Raw genomic sequence first — 17,537 nt, 5'->3', positions numbered from 1 at the left:
CTCTCTCCCTATTTATTTCAGAACCTCCTTCCCCTCCCCCATTTCTGATGAAGGGTCCAGGCCCGAAACGTCAGCCTTCTTGCTCCTATGATGCTGCTTGGCCTGCTGTGTTCATCCAGCTCTGCATCTTGTTGTCTCAGATTCTCCAGCATCTCCAGTTCCTACTATCTCTGATACCCTTTTACATAGTGTCTGTTAATGTCATATCTCTGTTTGTCTCTCACATATGCTGCTAGACTTGCTGTGTATTTCCAACTTTTCCTGTCTGTATTTACTCCCTTTCCCTTCACTGTCTTTCGGCACCCTGATGTTTACTGTGTAATGAACCCTAAGGCAATCTGCTTATTCCAGATATTTGTCCAGTAAACCTTCTCTGAACTGCTTCCAGCGTATTCACATCCTTCCCTAAGTGCTGTGATTAGTACTGGATACAGTACTCAAAACGCTGTATAATTGGAGCATAATCTCCCTACTTGTTTATTTAGTTCCTCTTGCAGTACAACATAACTTTCAATTAGCTTTCCTAATTACTTGCTGTACCTGCATACTAACCTTCTGCGATTTATGCACCAGAATACCCAGATCTCTCTGCATCCCAGAACTCTGCAACCTCTCACCTTTTGGATCACCTGCTTCCTTCTATATTCTTTCTGGCAAAATGGACAATTTCACACTTTGCCACATTAAAGCTCCATTTGCCAGCTCTTTATCCATACATTTAACCTATCTAAATTTGTTCGTGGGCTGTTTATGTCCTGTTCACAATTTGCTTTCCTATCTATCTTTGTGTCATCAGCAAATTTAGCTACCATACCTTTTGTTCCTTCATCCAAATTATTTATATGAATTGCAAACAGTTAAAAGCCCAGCACTGACCTCTGTGGCATATCACACGTGACATCCTGCCAGCCTGAAAAAGATCCATTTATTCCTACTCCTTGCTTCCTGTTAGATGGCCATTATTCTATCCATGCCAGTGTGTTACTTCCACTACCACGAGCTTTTATTTTCTGCAATAACATTTGCTGTGCCTCCTTTTCAGATGCCTTCTGAAATCTAAATACAATACATCCACTGGTTCCCCCTTTATCCACAGCACAAGTTGCTTCTTCAACGAACTCCAGTGGGTTAAACATTATAAACCATGTTGACTCTGCCTGATTACCTTGAACTTCTAAAAGTGCCCTGCTGTAACATCTTTATTAACAATAGATTCTAACATTTTCTTTATGACAGATGTTAAGCTAACTGGCTTGTAGTTTTCTGCTTTCTATCTCTATCCCTTTTTCAGAGTTACATTAGCTATTTCCAACCTTGAGTTGCCTTCCCTCAATCAACTGAGTTTTGGAAAATTAAAACCAAGACATTAACTCTCATTCTAACTACTACTTTAAGACCCCAGGATGAAATCCAACAAGCGACTTGTCAACTCGCAGTTACGTCAGTTTATTCAATGCTATTTCCCTGGTAATTACATTTTTCTGGAACTTGTACCCTGTTTTCAATGTCTGATTTGAAGCTATTTCTGGGATGTTACTTGTATCCACTCTGGTGAAAACTACACAAAATATCTATTCAAAAATAAAAGCATAAAACATACGAACAGGAGTAGACCATTCACCCCATCGGTTCTATCCCACCATTGAATGAGATCATGGTTGATCTGATAATCCTGAGCTCCACTTTCCTGCCTTTTCCCAATAACCCTTGATTTCCTTACTGATTAAAACCCCTTTGTTCTCAGCCTTGGATATCCTTAATAACACAACCTTGACTGCCCCATGCAGTTAAGACTTCCACAGGTTCACTACCCTTTGACAGAATAAATTCCTCTTCGTCTCAGTCTTAAATATGCAACCCCTAATTCTGAGATTATGCCCTTTTGTCCTAGACTTTTCCATAAGGGGAAACAACCTTTCTGGTCAAATCCCCTAGTAATCTTAGATGTTGCAATAACATACCTGTCATATTTCTAAATTCTTTATAATTCAACGGCAACCTCCTTATCCTATATTACTGATTACAGCCTCATTTTATATCACATTGGCACTTTATTTTAAACCTTTTTTTAAAATACTTGAAGAAACATTTCCAATTTGTTTTGATGATTTTGGCTACCTTTTTCTGGAACTCTAACTTTTTGCCTCCTCATTAACCTTTTAGTAATTCTTTGCTTTTTTAATGTCCAGTCCAATCTTTTGACCTGTGATCTATCTTTTCACAACTATACATCTTTTCTTTGAGCTTGACATTAACTTTGACTTTAGGGATTCTATGATTCTAAACCACTCAGTTTAAGGGCAAATAGGGTCAGGCAATAAATGCTGGCCAACCCGTATCATTAGTAAATAAAAGAAATATGCCTATTTACAGGGTTAAATTTTATAACTTTAATATTATAGACAATTATTAAATTAACAATCGAATTATATGCTTTGCATTTGAAGGATTAATGCTTTTATCTTGATGAACAAAGTAAATCATTTGACTTGCGGTGAGCAGTGTCATGAGAGCTATCTTAATAATGATGAAGCAACAGGCTCACTCATCCAATGTTTTATCCCACTGGAAGGGATTTTGAGATGACATTCTGCCATTTTTGTTGCTGTTAATTGTAAGGATTTAACTTATTTGACTTAGCGCACTTTGCCAATAGAACACAATTGCCAATGACAATGCTATGTGTATTAGTATCTAAATCATAGTCAACTAGATGACATTTATATGTAAAAGTGGACAATGATATTAAATAGACTTATTAAGTTGCAGGTCTGAGCTGATAATAACATAAGTACAGTATCGATGAAACAGAGGGCCAGTTGTTTATCTTAACTCATCTGTGGGTTAAACCTAAATACTTGTTATTCAGCTTCTAAATTTCTTCTTCATATTTTACACACTTTTGTTTCCCCTGCACAAACTGAAAGTTTCTTTGTTTTTCTGTATCAAGAATTATTTTTGTCATTGTAATTGCAATTTTGATTCCTTCTCCTCATGGCATATTTCACGTTGAAGTTGTGCTATGGAATTATTGAGAGATTATTCTTTTTGTTGGCACTTGCAACTGTATTTGAAATAGTTCAGTTTACATGTAACTCCAATCAAAGAACTGATTAACTCTCTCTATGTGCTATCTATTTAGTATTTCACAGCATGTCTGAGCGCTTCAGGGCCATTTTCTTCCTCCTTAAATGTTTAGGAAAGAATTTGCATGCATTTGATGATTTTGTGGCATCCTAAAGTGCTTTGCAACTAATTCAATCAATGTGCTAATGTAGGAAAATGTATCTGTAAATCTTATAATAGCAATTTTTCTCAAGCAACGACGTGAAGGACCAGCCAAATTATTTTAGTAATGATGCCTGAAATATTAAATATTTGCTTGAACTTTCCTTTTTGAATAGTCCATTGAATCTGTTCTGTCATCCTGAGAAGGCAGACTAGATTCTAGTTTAATGCACTTCAGCAGTCAGACCTTCAGTACAGCACTGGTGTCAAATTAGGATTAAGCTTTCACATCAGTTTAGTTTGTTGAATATCTGTTTCCTGTTGAATGAATTTCCTGATCAGAAGACCAAGGAATCTTATATTCACCTGGCAAAAGACATAATGCAATGATATTGTTGGTGTGAATACTGTAGATTGTGGTGTGTAAGTCAAGTCAATGTACCATGACTATATTTTCAGCCTCAAATGATGATTCTGCATTTGCGATATGAGGTGACTCATCATTTTAACCATGGCATACTATATTTACATTATTGTCACCTTCCATTTTTCAAACCATGGATGGATGTTTTACCCTATCACCTTATAACAGAGCACAAGGGATCAATCAGGTGACATAAGTTGTTTGCAGAGATGTATGGGAGTTCAAGATATGCCACAGAGTGGAGTCAATGTGGTGAATGGCAAAAATGGAGACCATCTGCACCCACTGCAGCAATTTAGGTTTATATCCAGTATATATTGTCAAGCCACGTTTTTGAAGAATTTTTTCAAGATTTCAAAGGTTGACTAGCATAGTGACGTCTATGTTATTAATTGATGTATTTTACTTAAGACAATAAGACCTTAGACATAGGTGCGGAAGTATGCCATTCAGCCCTGCCATTTAATGAGATCATGGCTGATCTCATGGCTCAACTCCATTTTCTGGCCTTTTCCCAACAACCCTTGATTCTCAGACTGATTAAGTATCAGTCTGTCTCACTTTTAAATATACTTAATGGCTCAGCCTCAACAGCCCTCTGCGATAAAGAATTCCACAGATTCACCACCTTTGAGAGTGTCTTAAATGTGCAACCTGTTATTCTGAGATTATGTCCTCTGATCCTAGACTTTCCCATAAGAGGAAACTGCCTTTCTGCTTGCTACATTGTAACATTTTTTGACACATCAAACCTGATTAAAATTAAAAAATAGAGGCACAGAATAAATTGGATATTCATAAGGTTTGTCTTCAAAAGGATCATAATACTTTGCACTTTTTAGCAATGAAGAATAATCATCTTGTTGATAATTTTGTTTGAGTCATTGAAAAATAAAATGAGCACCAATATTCAGTCTTTTTTTAATAGATTAGGTGTCGCAGAGGGCAAGAGTCGTGTGGACTTGTCTATCCACTCAGATTGTGTGCATTCGGGATCTGGAGATGAAAGATGCACAATTTAGGCTGTAAAAGATAGGAATAGCAGTAGGCTGTTCAGCCTCCTGAACCTGCTCCGCCATTCATTAAGATCATGGCTGATTTGGCAATCCTCACATCCACTTAGCTGTGTTTTCTCCATAAACCCTTTCTTCTCCAAAGGATCAAGAATCAGTCTATCTCTGTCTTAAATATACACGAGGACTCTGCCCCACACTTCTCTGTGGAAAGGACTTGCAAAGATTTTTAAGCGTCTGCGAAAAGAAATTCCTTCTCATCTCAGTCTCAAACTGGTGTCCCTTTATTCAGAGACAATCCCTGCTCGTCCTAGACTGTTCCATGGGGAAAACATCCTCTTAGCATTTACCCTGTTGATCCCTTCAAGAATCCTTCAACGAGATCAACTCTCATAGTTATAAACTCCGGCAAGTAGAGTCCCCAACCTGTTTAGCCTTTGTCATAACATAATTTCTCCATACCTGGGATCATCCTCGTGAACCTTTTTTGCGCTGCCTCCAATGAAACAGTATCATTCGTTAAATAAGGGGACTAAAATACTCAGCACTTTAGGTGTGGTCTCACCAGCACCTTGTACAGTTGCAGTAAGATTTCCCTACTCTCATAATCTAAACCCTTTGAAATATGGGGCAAAAGTCCATTAACCTTCTGATTACTGCTGCACCTGTATGCTAGCTTTATGTTGCATGCACAAGTACTCTAAATCCCTTTGTGTTGCAGCTCCTGCAGCCTTTCTCCATTTAAATAATACTGTTCTTTTGTTTTCCCTTCCAAAATGAACAAATTAACATTTCTCACATTTGCCAATATTTTGCCCACTTATGTAACTTTCAGTATCTCTCTGTAAACTGTATCCCTCTCGCAAATTGTGTTTTCAGCTATTGTTGTGTCATTTATAAATTTAGTTGTAGTACATTCATTTCCTTCCTCCAAGTCATTAATATATTTTGTAAATAGTTGCATTGATCCCTGTGAAACCCCACTGTTTACTGGTCACCGACCTGAAAAATAATCCTGTATCTCCGTTCAATGTTTGCTGTCCATTAGCCAGTTCTCTATCACACAAATATACCAACACCAAAGGCTCTTAATAGAGTTCTGTGTCTACAGTAGCTCAGCACATTAGACTTGATGTGCTACAGATGTATACAAGTCAGAAAGATCCTTGAATTTTATGAGCTAACTGATTTTTGCCAATGAGTCAGACAAAATGGCCATCAGAGTGGGCTGTTGATGATTGGGAGAAGCAGAGAGATTATCAGCCAATTCCTGTTGTTACAATCTCACCTGTGAGAAAGTTGGACAAGCTAGATATTTGTTTGGATCTGGCTTGATACACCATAATCGTTCAGAGAATATTTCCGCAAGACGAAAAGGGTAAGAAAATGAACAGTAGAATTTCAGGATTAAATTGAAACACTTGAATATTTACAAACGTGAACAAAACGAACAAGCAATAATGACTAAATATGTTCACTGAAGACAAAAGATAATGATTCTGAACAGCATAAGCTCTACCTTAACCCAATTCAACAGACAGCTTAAGAAAATAAAACAAAGAATTACAAATGCTGAAGATCTGAAACAAAGACTGAAAGTGCTGGAGAAACTCAGCAGTCTGGCAGCATTTGTGGAGATAAAAGCAGAGTTAACATTTCGAATCCAGATTTGCCACTGACCAGCTTATGTTGACTCTATGACTGAGAACTCTGACAATATAAAATGATTATTTTTGACCTATAATTCGCCTTGTCCAAACTGATTGCATTGGTGTTGTAGCTAATGAGGGTCAGTTAGACTAAATAGCTTGAGTGTGGTGTAGAATGACACTTTCAGCAAGTGTTCAGTTCCAGTGCTGCTGCTGTTCATGGAGGTTTGTCACCTCGCATTACTCTGCACTTGCAGAATTGTACCCCTTAAGCTGTACATAAATCTACTATCTCTGTCTTATTGGCAGATGTGCTTCTGAACCTTTGTGCGCCAGGTCTGATTACCAGTGGGGATTGACATCCCCAGAGTTAGCACTGATGATGCTTTGTTTGGGCTCATCTGGAATGCTGTGTATAGATGCTTTGTGATATGAGAGTATTGTCCTGTTCTGAGAGATGATGTGGGGAAAGCCAAGTGATTAATCCATGTTGCTGGCAGTTAACTTATACACAACATCTTAAGGTAATTAGATATTCATGGATTACGGTAGTTTAACTGTTTTGTAAGGTTCACTGACGTTTAAATTATTTACTTCTGCTTTATTGGGATTAAATAGAACTGATAACATGAGGAAATTCATAGTAAAATTTTCCTGGCGTTCTTATTCAAAGTAGTTTGAAGATGCCTTTGGCTCGTATTTCTGAGTTACGACGACACATTGAAGTAAGCAGAAGAACTGGTAGGGAACATAAACAGAAAAAAGTGCATGATTTTATAAACCCATAAAGTTTTAGCAGAACAAAGAATGATTGGATTAGTTTGAAATGAAACATAAAATCATTTTATGGAAGTTGAAAGAGTAGTGACGGTGCTAAATGAGTAGAACATAGAACAGTACAGCACAGTACAGGCCCTTTGGCCCACGATATTGTGCCGATCTATTATCCTACTAAGATCAAACTACCCTGCATACGCTACATTTTACTACCTCCATGTGCCTATCCAAGAGTCGCTTAAATGTCTCTAATGTATCTGACTCCACTACCACTGCTGGCAGCGCATTCCACACGCCCACCACCTTCTCTGTAAAGAACCAACTTCTGACATCTCCCCTTTCCCTTCGTCCAATCACCTTAAAATGATGCCCCCTCGTAATAGTCATTTCCGCCCTGGGAAAAAGTCTCTGACTATCCAGTCTAGCTGTGCCTCTCATCATCTTGTACACGTCTATCAAGTCACCTCTCATCCTTCTTCGCTTCAATGAAAAACGCCCTAGCTCCCTCAACCTTTTCTCATAAGACCTTCCGTCCAGTCCAGGCAGCATCCTGGTAAATCTCCTCTGCACCCTCTCTAAAGCTTCCACATCTTTCCTATAATAAGGTGACCAGAACTGAACACAATATTCCAAGTGTGGTCTAACCAGGGTTTTATAGAGCTACAGCATAACCTCGCGGCTCTTAAACTCAATTCCCCTGCCAATGAAAGCCAACACACCATACACCTTCTTAACAACCCTATCAACTTGGGTAGCAACTTTGAGGGATCTATGGATGTGGACACCAAGATCCCTCTGTTCCTCCACACTGCCGAGAATCCTACCATTAACCCTGTATTCTACATTCAAATTTGACCTTCCAAAATGAATCACTTCACTCTTTTCTGGGTTGAATTCCATCTGCCACTTTGCCCAACTCTGCATCCTATCAATGTCCCGTTGCAACCTACAACAGCCCTCCATGCTGTCCACAACTCCTCCAACCTTTGTGTCATCAGCAAATTTACGAACCCACCCTCCCACTTCCTCATCCAAGTCATTTATAAAGATTACAAAGAGCAAAGGTCCCAGGACAGATCCCTGCGGAACACCACTTGTCACCGAGCTCCAGGCTGAGTACTTTCCATCTACGACCACCCTCTCTTCTATTGGACAGCCAGTTTTGTATCCAGACAGCCAAATTTCCCTGTATCCCATGCCTCCTTACTTTCTAGATGAGTCTACCATGTGGAACCTTATCAAACGCCTTGCTAAAGTCCACATACACCACATCCACTGCTCTGCCTTCATCAATGTGTTTTGTCACATCCTCAAAGAATTCAATACGGCTCATGAGGCACGACCTGCCCCTCTCAAAGCCATGCTGACTATTTCTAATCAAACTGTTGTTTTCCAAATAATCATAAATACTATCTCTCAGAATCCTCTCCAATAATTTGCCCACCACAGAAGTAAGACTGACCAGTCTGTAATTCCTAGGATTGTCCCTATTCCCTTTCTTGAACAAGGGAATGACATTTGCCACTCTCCAATCATCTGGTCTTGCTCCAGTGGATGGTGAGGCGCAAAGATCATTGCCAAAGGGGCAGCAGTCTCTTCCCTCGCTTCCCGTAGTAACCTTGGGTATATCCCGTCTGGCCCAGTTGACTTATCTATCTTCATGTTGTTCAAAATTTCTAGCACATCCTCCTTCCTATCAACAACCTTTTCGAGCATATCTGCCTGTTCCATGCTGTCCTCACAAACGTCAAGGCCCCTCTCACGAGTGAATACTGAAGCAAAGTATTCATGAAGGACCTCACCTACCTCTCTGACTCTACGCACAAGTTCCTTCCACTATCCCTGATTGGCACTGCCCTCACTCTGGCCATTATCTTGTCCCTCACATAAGCATAGAACGCCTTGGGGGTTTCCCTTGATCCGCCAAGGTTTTCTCATACCCCCTTCTAGCTCTCCTAAGTCCATTCTTCAGTTCCTTCCTGGCTACCTTGTAGACTTCTAGAACCCAGTCTGATCCTTGCCTCCTCCTTCCTCTTGACTAGATGTTCCACATGTCTTGTCATCCAAGGTTCCTTCACCTTACCATCCTTTCCTTGCCTCAGTGGGACAACCTTTCCAGTACTTGTAGCAACTGTTCCCTAAACAACCTCCACATTTTGTAGTTTGCCTCATATTTCATAAAAGGGTGTGGTAGTGGCATTGAAAGGATAAAAGAAGAGGAGGGAAATGGGAAGGATATTTACAGATTTTTTTAAAAAAAAAAACAGTGAAATCTAAGTAGAAAGATCTTTGGCAATATACTTCCCACACTGTGAAGACCTGTCAGAGAGGAAATGAAGTGGCTCTGCCCAGAGTTTTTCAATTCATCTTGAAAAGTGGATATAATACCAGAGGACTGGAGGGTTACTCATAATGATCCCTCTACAGTGTATTTGTACTCGGAAGGCCACAAATGATCAGAACTTTTTGTGTCCACAGGCAGTTTACATTTTCAATGTCATGACTTACACTGTGCTGGAAATTTCTACTGACAAAACTGAATAGGTTATGTGCTTCAGTGTATGGTAAACACATGTCGTAGTGGGACATCATGAGAGACTCAATCTTAACTCTGTTTCCCTCTCCATGAATGCAGCCAAACCTGCCAAGTTTCTCCAGTATTTCCTGTTTTGGTAACTTAGAAGATTGATCACCAAAGGGGCATCTCTGTACAAAGGGAAAAGTGATAAGCCAGATATCTATAGATTAGTAAGTCTGACATTGGTAGTATGTAGTGGTTTAGAAGGCATAATAAAATTCAGGGCACCCAATTTGTATTTAAAAAGGATATTTGTGTCCAACAATGAGTTCTTTCAGAAAATAAAATTGACTTGATTAATATAAATAAAGTAGCATTTGAATGGTTCCAGAAAGGAGGTAAGCTAATATAGGTAAATCACTTAATGGGATGTAGCAGAAATGATAAGTTGGTCAAAGGACAAAAACAGAGTATCACATTTAATGCAAAAACAGAAATAGCTGATGAAACTTATCAGCTCTGGCAACATTTGTGGAGAGAAATCAAAGTCAACACTTTAGGTCCGTTGACCTTTCTTCAGAACGGATTGTAGCTCGGGAAAGGTTGGTATGTATGCTGAAAATGGCAGGTGGAGAGGAAGGAGGAAAGAATAGGTGGAGATGGAGCCCAAAGAGAACAGCAGTTGGGCAGAACAAAGGCATAGATAATGGGGAGTCGGGAGAAAGAAATGTTGTTAATGGAGACCATTAGTGGGTGAAAATGGCTTGGCTGTGTGAAAGCAGCCCACGTGATGATGAGACTTGGTGTGCGGGATGCAGGAAGGGCATGGATGAAGGTGCTTAGGCACTGAAATTATTAAACTCGAGTCCTCAAGGCTGCAGGGTACCTAAGCGGAAAATGAGATGTTGTTCTTCCAGCTTGTGCTGAGCTTTGCTGGAGCACTGCAGTATGCCTGTGACGTATATGTTGGTCAAGGAACATGGTAGTGTGTTGAACTGGCAGGCAAACAGAAGGTTGGAATCATTTTTGCAGACAATGTAGTGTTCTGCATTGCAGTCACCCAGTCTGCATTTAGTCTCTTCAGTGTAGAGGAGACCACATTGTGACCAGGAAATACAGTAGACTAGATTGAGTGAAGCACAGGTAAATTGCGTCATCGAGAAGATGTGTCTGGGGTCTTAGATAGTGAGGAGGTTAGAAGTAAACGGGCAGGGGTTACAGCTTCTGTGATTGAACGGAAAGGTGCCTTTGGGGTGTGGGAAGGTGTTGGGATTGGAGGAATTGTAGACCATGGTGTCCCTGAGGGAGCAGTTCCTGCAGAAGGCTGACAAGGGAGAGGAGGGGAAAATGTGTCTAGTGGTGGCCATCAAACCAGGGGTGACTAATGGCAGAGCATCAGGTACTAAATTTTGGGTGGAAAATAAGGAAACATTAATTGTTAGAATAGCCAAAACACTTAGAGGTTCAGATATGCAAGTTGTTACAAGTAGGAGTGGATCAGTGGTTTGGTGCCATGTATCAAACTCTCCAGGAATACCAAAATACTGGAGCTCTTAATTGACATCTATATAAACTCAACCAGTGTTTACTTAAAAGAGCAGCCTCTTAATGGGCTACATCTGCACTTCTTAGAACCTTAAAAGTAGGAGTGTGTGGATTAAGGTTTCAAAGGACATACAGGAATCTAGGTTTTAGATATATCATAGAATCCCGACAGTGTGGAAACAGGCCATTAGGCCCAACAAGTCCATACCGCCCCCTCTGAAGAGCATTCCACAGTTGCCGGAGGCTGGAATCAAACCCGGTTCCCTGGCACTGTGAGGCAGCAGTGCTAACCACTGAGCCACCTTGCCACCCATATCTAGGACTAGAGAGTATATAAGTAAAGAGAAATGCTAATAATTTGGATATCTCAATTCAGGAAGAATGCTACGATTAAGAAGCGATTCACTGAGGTAATAATAGCAATGTAAAGAAATAAAATAAGTGGAGAGACCTGGTAGAGGTTTAACAAAGTAAATCATCAATAAATCGCTTCTACTTATTGGTTTGTAGGTAAATCTACTATAAATTGAAGATCATCAAAAGCTGTGTAAATTGGATAGAATAAATTCAACAGATGTTAGAAACAGAATAACTAGTAATTGTGAAGTGTATCAATAATGGGAAAAATTATTGAGCAAAAAAGACGAAAAGGCATTTGTGCAGATTTTTATTTGCATGATGGAAATTTTTGTAATGAGTATGGAATATCTATTTTCTTTGATTTGTGATGAGAGGTTGTCACTCTAAAATTGTCATCAAGTGAGGAGAACCTTGTAAATGCAACAGGTTGCTTGACCATGGCATGCTTTTCCACAGAGTATGTGAGACTTCATTTAAAAAAAAATGAATACTTGAAACAGATTATCATACAGGGCTATGTAGATGAGGCCAGGAGCAATGACATTTGTTGCAGGTAGGAATGCAAAATCCTGGAGCTTTTAAATTAAAATCTATGTGAACTTATCCGGTGTTTGCTTAAGAGTCGCCTCTCAAAAGACTATACATATACTTCATGAAATCTTTTATTCCTGAAGTTGTAAAACAAAGTGCACCCTGACTTAGTTTAATGCTATTGGAGAATATTTTAATGTTATAAAAGCAGCAAATGTCGCGTTTATTTCAAGCAAGAATGGATGAAATGCGGGGTAAGGGGGCATTTGTTTGTGTGGTGCTGCTTCTAGCAGTGGTTAATATCATTGAAGAATACCAAAATGCAGTTTCTACCTGCTCCCTGGTAATCGATGCAGTCCAAGTAAATGACATCAAGCAGACATATTTATTACCAAGAACACTTTTGGAATAAGGTGCTAAAAACTGGTATCTATCATTGACCATAAATTTCTATTTCCCAGTACATGAGCAATGTGGATTCATGGTGTAAGGCTTGTGGAGAGGTCGAGCTTCCTTCAGAACTACAGGATCTGGAAGATTCCATTCACCATCACCAAGGTTTATATGAACAAATAACATTGGCATACTCTGAGGTAAGTGTTTCACTCCTGAACAAGTGGTGAGATATTGGGTAAAGAGGACCAATAATTGCTAAATTTAATGCAGGTTTCTACGACAGTGTTCATTACTAGAATTTCTAGAAGTACTTATTTTCGTGTATGACAATATAAAAATATGTAAGTATAAATATGTTTATAAAAATTAATCTAGTCCCGTTTGCCAGCATTTGGCCAATATCTGTCTAAATCCTTCCTGTTCATATACCCATCCAGATGACTTTCAAATGTTGTAATTGTGCCAGCCTCCACCATTTCCTCTGTCAGCTCATTCCATACACGCACCACCCTCTTTGTGAAAAAGTTGCCCCTTAGCTCCCTTTTAAAAATTTCCCCTCTCACTTTAAACCTATGCCCTTTAGTTTTGGACTCCGCTACCGTGGAGAAAAAGCCATGGCTGTTCACCCTATCTATGCCCCTCATAATTGTATAAACTTCTATAAGGTCATCCCTCAGCCTCTGACATTTCCAGGGAAAATAGCCCCAGCCTCCTCTTACAGCACAAACCCTTCAGTCCTGGCAACATCCTTGTATATCTTTTCTGAACCCTTTCAAGTTTCACAGCATCCTTCCTATAGCAGGGCAACTAGAATTGAATGCAGTATTGCAAAAGTGGCCTAACCAATGTCCTCTACAGCCACAACGTGACCTCCCAACTCCTATACTCACTGTCCTGAGCAATAAAGGCAAGCATACCAAACGCCTTCACTATCTGTGACTCTACTTTCAAGGAACCTGCACTCCAAGGTCTGTTTGTTCAGCAGTACTCCCCAGAACCTTAAGTGTATATGTCCTGCCCTGATATGCCTTTCCAAAATGCAGCACCTGACATTTATTTAAATTAAGCTCTATCTGCCACTCCTCAGCCCACCTGCCCATCTTCTCAAGATCCCGCTGTACTCTCAGGTAAACTTCTTGGCTGTCCACTACACCACCAATTTTGGTGTCATCTGCAAAATTACTAATTGTATCTCCTATGTTCACATCCAAACCGTTTATATAAATGATGAAAAGCAGTGGACCCAGCACCGAGCCTTGTGGCACACCACTGGCCACAGGCCTCCAGTCTGAAAAGCAACCCTCCACTACCCTCTGGCTCCTACCTATGAGCACGTTCTGTATCCAAGTGACTAGTTCTTCCTATATTTCATGTGTTCTAACCTTGCAAACTGGTCTACCACGTGGAACCTTGTTGTATGCCTTACTGAAATCTATATAGATCATGTCCACCACTCTGCCTTCATCAATCCTCCTCTAAGAACTCAATTAAGTTAGTGAGACACAACTTCCCATGCACAAAGCCGTGCTGGCTATCTCTAATCAGTGCTTGCCTTTTGAAATACATGTAAATGTTGTCCCTCAGGATCCCCTCCAACAACTTGCTCACCACTGATGTCACGCTCACCGGTCTGTAGTTCCCTGGGTTTTCCTTGCCACCTTTCTTAAATAATGGCAATCTCCAGTGTTCCGGCACCTCACCTGTGGTTATTGATGATATAAATATCTCCGTAGGCAGCCTAGCAATCATTTCCCTAGCTTCCCATGAAGTTCTAGGGTACACCTGATCAGGTTCTGGGGATTTGTTCACCTTTATGTATTTTAAGATGTTCAGCACCACCTCCTCTGTAACAGAGACATTTTTCAAAATGTCGCTGTTTACTTCCCCAAGTTCTCTAGCTTCCGTATCCGTCTCCATAGTAAACACTGATGTAAAATGTTCATTTAATATCTTCCCCCATCTCGTGTGGTTCTACACATAAGTGGCCTTGCTAATCTTTAAAGGTTCCTATTCTCTCTCTTGTTACCCTTTTGTCTTCAAGTATTTGTAGAATCCCTTTGGATTCTGCTTGAGATAGCTTTGGCAAATACAGGCATGTCCCTTTTTGCCTTCCTGGTTTCTCTACTTAAGTATACTTCTACTGCCCTTATACGCTTTTTTAGGGATTCAGTTGTTCCCTGCTGTTTATACCCGATATGTGCTTTCTTCCTTTTCTTGAATAAAACCTCAATTTCTTTAATCATACAGCATTCTGTACACCTACCAATCTTGCTCTTCACTTTACTGGAAGCTACTGTCTCTGGATTCTCGTTGTCTCAGTTTTGAAGGCTTCACGTTTCCCAGCTGTTCCTTTTGCTGCAAGTATCTGCCTCCCCAATCAATTTTTGAAAATTCTTGCCTAATACTGTCAAAATTAGTCCTACTCCAATTTAGACCTTTAACTTTTAGATCTGCTCTATCCTTTTCTATCACTATTTTGAAACTAATGGAATTATATCACTGACCCCAAAGTATTTCCCCACTGACACTGCAGTCTCCTGCCCTGCCTTATTTTCCCAAGAGTAGTTCAGATTTTGCTCCTTCTCTAGTAGGTACATCGACATACTGAATCAGAAAATTTTTTTTGTACATACTTAACAAATTCCTTTCCATTCAAGCCCTTAACATTATGGCAGTCCCAGTCATGTTTGTTAAGTTAAAATCCCCTACCATCACCAGCCTGTTAGTCTTACAGATAACTAAGATCTCCTTACAAATTTGCTTGTCAATTTCCAGGTGCCTATTGGAGGGTCTATAGTACAATCCCAACAAGGTGATCATCCCTTTCTTATTTCTCAGTTCCACCCAAATAATTTCCCTGGATGTAGTCCCAGGAACATCCTCCCAAGTTATGTTATCCCTAATTGAAAATGCCACTCCCCCTCCTCTCTTTCCCCCCTTTCAATTCTTGCTATAGCATCCATATCCTGAAACATTAAGTCGTCAGTCCTGTCTATCCCTGAACCACGTTTCTGTGATAGCTACGATATCCCAGTCCCGTGTTCCCAACCATGCCCTGAGGTCATCTACCTTACCTGTCAGGCCTCTCACATTGAAATAAATGCAGTTTAATTTATCAGTCGTACCTCACTCTCTGCTTTGTTCTTTTCCCAACTGCACCAGTCTCAGACTGCTCTCTTTTTGCAATATTTCCATTGATTCCAATGATCCCCTGCACCTGCTCCTTAGCCACGCATTCATCTTCTCTATCTTCCTATTCCTACTCTCACTAGCTCATGGCACCGGGATTAATCCAGGTATTACTACCATCGAGGATCTACTTTTTACCTTCCTGCCTAATTTCCTATATTCTCTCCTCGACACCTCATCCTTGTCTTATTTTGTTCGTTCCAATGCGTACAATGACCTTCTGCTGGTCCCTGTTCCTCTTGAGAATATTCCGCACCCTGTCAAGGTATCCTTGATCCTGGCACTGGGGAGCAACACAGTATTCTGGTGTCTTGTTTTTGGCCGCAGAAACATCTGCCTGTGCTCTGACTAGAGAGTCTGCTATTATAATCGCTTGGAACCTGACGTACCTCTCGTCACAGTAGAGCCAGTCTCAGTACCAGAAACTTGGCCATCGGTGATGCATTCTCCTGAAAGTACAGTGCACCCTCCCCCACGTTTTCCAAAGTAGCATACTTGTTTGAGATGGGGATATCCACAGGTGACTCCTGCACTACCTGCCTATCCCTCCTACCTTCCTGGAGGTAACCCATCAACTGACTGTATTTTTGCTCCCTTCCTGAAACTGCCATCCATCACACCACCTGCTTCCTGTAAATTCCTCATTGCGTCTAACTGCCACTCTAATGGATCCATGTGGTCTGATAGAATATGCAACCAAAAACACTTCCTGCAGACGTAACCATCGGTAACATTGAAATCCTTCCTAACCTCCTGCATACAACTGGAAGAGCACATCATTTTGCTAAATACTATCTTTGCACCTTAACGATCTGCAGCCCCAAAAAACAACAAAGTTTTAGTTCTCAAAGTACTGCTCCGGGATTACCTAATATCTAACATTTATATTTTTAATGTTTAACCAAGAGACAGCTCTAAATAAAACATATAATCTAAAAGAGATCCCCTTTCTACTGTCTGTTGTAGATTTAAAAAAAAAAGTAAGGTTACATTTTAAAAATTGAGTCACTTAGCTGCTCCCCTTCTGTTAGCTCCCCACACGTTTCTCCAATGTCAGCTGTGAATTTCACTGTTTATTTTTCTTCGACTGAACTCTGCTGTCCAGAGACACTTGACACTAAACAGCAGAGGCAGTCAGCAGTGAATGTTCACTACTGGGTCACACAGCTGTGCTGGTTTACCTCTATTTTTTTCACCCCTCAAGTGGTATCTGCTTTGTCTCTCTTCCTCCTTTTCTAAAGTGCTGTTGTTTTGATTTTTTTCACAGATCCAAAATAACACAACAGCTTATAAAACAGTACTTACTGCTCCAACAATTTGAGTAAATGAGCTCCAACACTGAAAATACCTCAAAAAGAGGCAACTCTTACAACCACAATTTTTTTCTGTCCTCCATCTTGAATTGCCCAGAATTCTGTAGCCAATCATTTTTGAGGAAATGTAATAGTAAAATCTTTGGTTCATATAATTCATTCTGATACTTTAAAAATGCATTCGCTGATGCAAAAAATATAACACTGGTCTCTTTGAACAATTAAAAACTTAGCATTAAACACCAGAAATATGTTCCTGCTATGAAAGAGAACCGAGCTGGAGCATAAAATCTGTATTAAGTCACATACATACAAATTTATTCAATCTTCTGTGTTAAAGATTAGTGGAATCGGGTCGTAACCGGAACAACAGACCAGTAAGTGCAGGGACTCAGGACAAAGGAGAGAATGGGATATGCATAGCGCAGAGTAAGAGTAGGCAGAGGGAAGTCGTGGGGCTCAGAGGGACTGGAGGCCTGGAGTGCATTTACTTCAATGCAAGAAGTAACAGCATGGATTATTGCATGGAATTAAGATGTTATTGCCATTATGGAGACATGGTTAAAGGAGGGACAGGACTGGCAGTGTAACATT

The 17,537-nt window shown here is 40.1% G+C and overlaps 1 protein-coding gene across 1 annotated transcript in view; it reads left to right on the top strand.

Annotated features, from left to right (window-relative positions):
* Nucleotides 1–17,537, top strand: part of LOC109913658 (triple functional domain protein-like) — an 87,763-nt gene that overhangs the window by 69,609 nt on the left and 617 nt on the right. Inside the window, exon 10 of the mRNA XM_048608708.1 lies at nt 12,507–12,638. Within this exon, the coding sequence (XP_048464665.1) occupies nt 12,507–12,638 (132 nt within the window). The remainder of the gene's footprint in view (nt 1–12,506; nt 12,639–17,537) is intronic.

The sequence above is a fragment of the Rhincodon typus genome, chromosome 2 (genome assembly GCF_021869965.1).
Source record: "Rhincodon typus isolate 14 chromosome 2, sRhiTyp1.1, whole genome shotgun sequence".
Lineage (NCBI taxonomy): Eukaryota > Metazoa > Chordata > Chondrichthyes > Orectolobiformes > Rhincodontidae > Rhincodon > Rhincodon typus.
Note: the sequence above shows the minus strand (reverse complement) of the source record. Positions and strands in the feature narration are given on the sequence as shown.